Raw genomic sequence first — 2,746 nt, forward strand, 5'->3', positions numbered from 1 at the left:
TTAACTACTAAATACACAAATAATAAAAAAATGAGAACCTTGCAGAATCATTTCCAGCAGTAGAGTATCCAACTTGAGTCCGGCATACAACCGGTAAGCGTTGATTTGTTCGATGACTTGGAAGGCGATAGTTTGTAAGTTTTGTAGCAGCAACAGCATCTCACCGAACCTTCCCCTAGAATCGTACTGCCTGTCGTTGATGTAATCCTCCAGGTTCACTTGCACCTGCCAACGCAGGGAACGAATCCGATGTGATATCGTCAGGTTTCGACTGCCTGGTGGTTACGTATGAAATGCACGCAATTCATTATACATTATCTACTGATTTTTGTGATTAATTAGAGCAGTTTAAGTTAATTATCAAATGTTTTTAAAACGGTATTAAATTTATTGCTATGTATTTTCGTCTGCTCTTCCATTATGTATTTTTGTTTAATATGTTTAATTTAATTTAAATTTCATAAATTTGCTTCATACAAGCTTATTGATTGTCAAAATTATTCGTTGCAATTTTTATCTTTTTATACGTTTGAAAACTGATAAATTAATTTGAGTGAATACAGCTCGAGCTGACTTGGGTCAAAGAGGATGATGGCCAGGAGGCAGGCGAACTCTGATTCGTCCATCTGGATGTCTCTCATTGGTTGGATCAACTCGTCCATGATGCGGCACGTGATCTTGTTCTGTTCGTTGTCCAATGAGGTTCGAGTGATGACGGTGTCGTTGGAGAGTAGGAGGGTCTCGTTGTACATGCACGATCTTCTCGCCAGACTCAACAGCAGGTGCTCACACGCGTGCGAACGAAGCAGTGACACCTTTTGCAATTTTTTAAATTTTGTTTTATTAATTATTTTTTGTTATAAATAATTTAATGATCAAAATTTTTGTTTATTAATTCATTCCCCAGCTTGTTAACAATATATTGTCATTTAAAAACGCATGAATAGCGCGAATTTAAATCGTATTTAAAGCTGTTTAGTTTACGATTTTTACACAACTTGATTTCAACAAGTTAGTCGTTAAAATCTTTCAATAAATCTGAATAATTGTTTGAGTAGAATCATATTGAAGCAAAGGCATATTTTATAAATGTATCCATGAGTTCACCGGGAGTTTTAACATATCTAAAAAAAATTAAAGTTTCGCTTCTTATGTACAGTACATGTAGAGGTATTTCAACGAGGTACCTACAGAAGACAAATACGAAACTGACCTTATCGTCAGTGTCCATCTCGTTAAAGGGCGGTATGAGTTTGGCCCAGTCAATCATCTTCATGACTTGCTGCTTCATCGATTCGCAGATGTCTCCAACGTTCGCCAAGGCTTTCCTCGTTATGTCTGATGTCGTTATTTGGGTGAGCATCTGTGAGCGTGTGGGAAGTTTAGTCATTCTTCATTTTCATAAATTAAAGTTAAATATTATTAATTACGTTTTAAATTTGTAAAATTAAATATACTCTATATTATTGCGTTTCTCAAAATTACGAATTCGTCTTAGCGAAAATGTTATTTCACATTAAACTAGGTATCTTTTTCAACATAAGCCCAAAAAAGAAAAAAGATTTTTGAAGGCAATAAACCTTTCAAAGACGTTAAAAGGTTTTCAGAAAAATTGGCAGATTTGCAGATTTTAAAGAAAAGTTAGTGAAGAGGAAGACAATAAGAAAGTTTTGTGTTTATCCGAATTTATGTTGTCAAGCTTCTTTCTTTGCGAGGCGAGGATGGATCTGTTTAGTGCATGCGGTGAATTAACAAAAGTTTGATTTATTTTCTCTGCATAGTTCTGCACGTTATTATAAACATTCTATTGTACTGTTTCCCAGAACGAACCAATGTAAACTTTCGCTCGGTTGCCAGTTTACAATAGAAACGAATGTTTACGGACGTATTTATTTTGTAATAATACATGTATGTTATATTTTATTTATGTGTTATTCATCTTAAAATGAACTGCGTTGTCAAACAGTATACACAGATTAACACATTATTCAAACATGCGTTAATTTAAATTAAAGAAATGAACGCATGTCAGCAATCGCAATGACAATGTAAAATCAACATCCCTGACAGACATACCTACGCTAACAACATACTCAATTGCATTCAACAACAACAATAACAAAACAACAACAACATCATCATCAATTTCATCGGCGATAGCAACAACAACAACATCATATGCATGGGCATCGACAACAACAACAACAACATCATCAATTGCATCAGCAACAACAACAACATCAGTCGCATCAACATCGTCAAAAAACAGCAAGAACATCATCAATTGCGTCAACAACAACAACATCAGTCGCATCAACATCGTCAAAAAACAGCAAGAACATCATCAATTCCATCGACAACAGCAACAACAACATCATCAATTCCATCGGCAACAACAACAACATCAATTGCATGTGCATCGACAACAACAACAACAACATCAACATCAATCGCATCAACATCGTCGCCGACAACAACATCAAGGACGTACCGATTTCGTGGCAGCATCAGCGTTGTAGAGGGTGGCCACTGAGAGGGCGCTGTTGCGTTGTTGGTCGTCGTACGGCGTCCTCCGAACACTTATGCGATCTCGCTCGTTCTGCACCGCTGTCGTTGATGATAATGATGTTGTTGTTGTTGATGATGATGATGATGATGATGATGATGATGATGATGGCAGTGGTGGTGGTGGTGGTGGTGGTGGTGGTGGTGGTAGTGGTGGTGGTGGTGGTGGTGGTGGTGGTGG

The 2,746-nt window shown here is 37.0% G+C and overlaps 1 protein-coding gene across 1 annotated transcript in view; it reads right to left on the bottom strand.

Moving 5' to 3' along the window:
• The window catches only part of HELRODRAFT_67417 (hypothetical protein), a gene marked incomplete at both ends in the record, with an annotated part of 6,753 nt that continues 4,007 nt past the window's right edge, over nucleotides 1–2,746 (bottom strand). The window contains 4 exons of the mRNA XM_009024319.1: nucleotides 1–275; nucleotides 575–815; nucleotides 1,214–1,363; nucleotides 2,492–2,607. Coding sequence (XP_009022567.1) covers nucleotides 1–275; nucleotides 575–815; nucleotides 1,214–1,363; nucleotides 2,492–2,607 — 782 coding nt within the window. The remainder of the gene's footprint in view (nucleotides 276–574; nucleotides 816–1,213; nucleotides 1,364–2,491; nucleotides 2,608–2,746) is intronic.

Source organism: Helobdella robusta, assembly GCF_000326865.2.
Source record: "Helobdella robusta unplaced genomic scaffold HELROscaffold_4, whole genome shotgun sequence".
Classification (NCBI taxonomy): Eukaryota; Metazoa; Annelida; class Clitellata; order Rhynchobdellida; family Glossiphoniidae; genus Helobdella; species Helobdella robusta.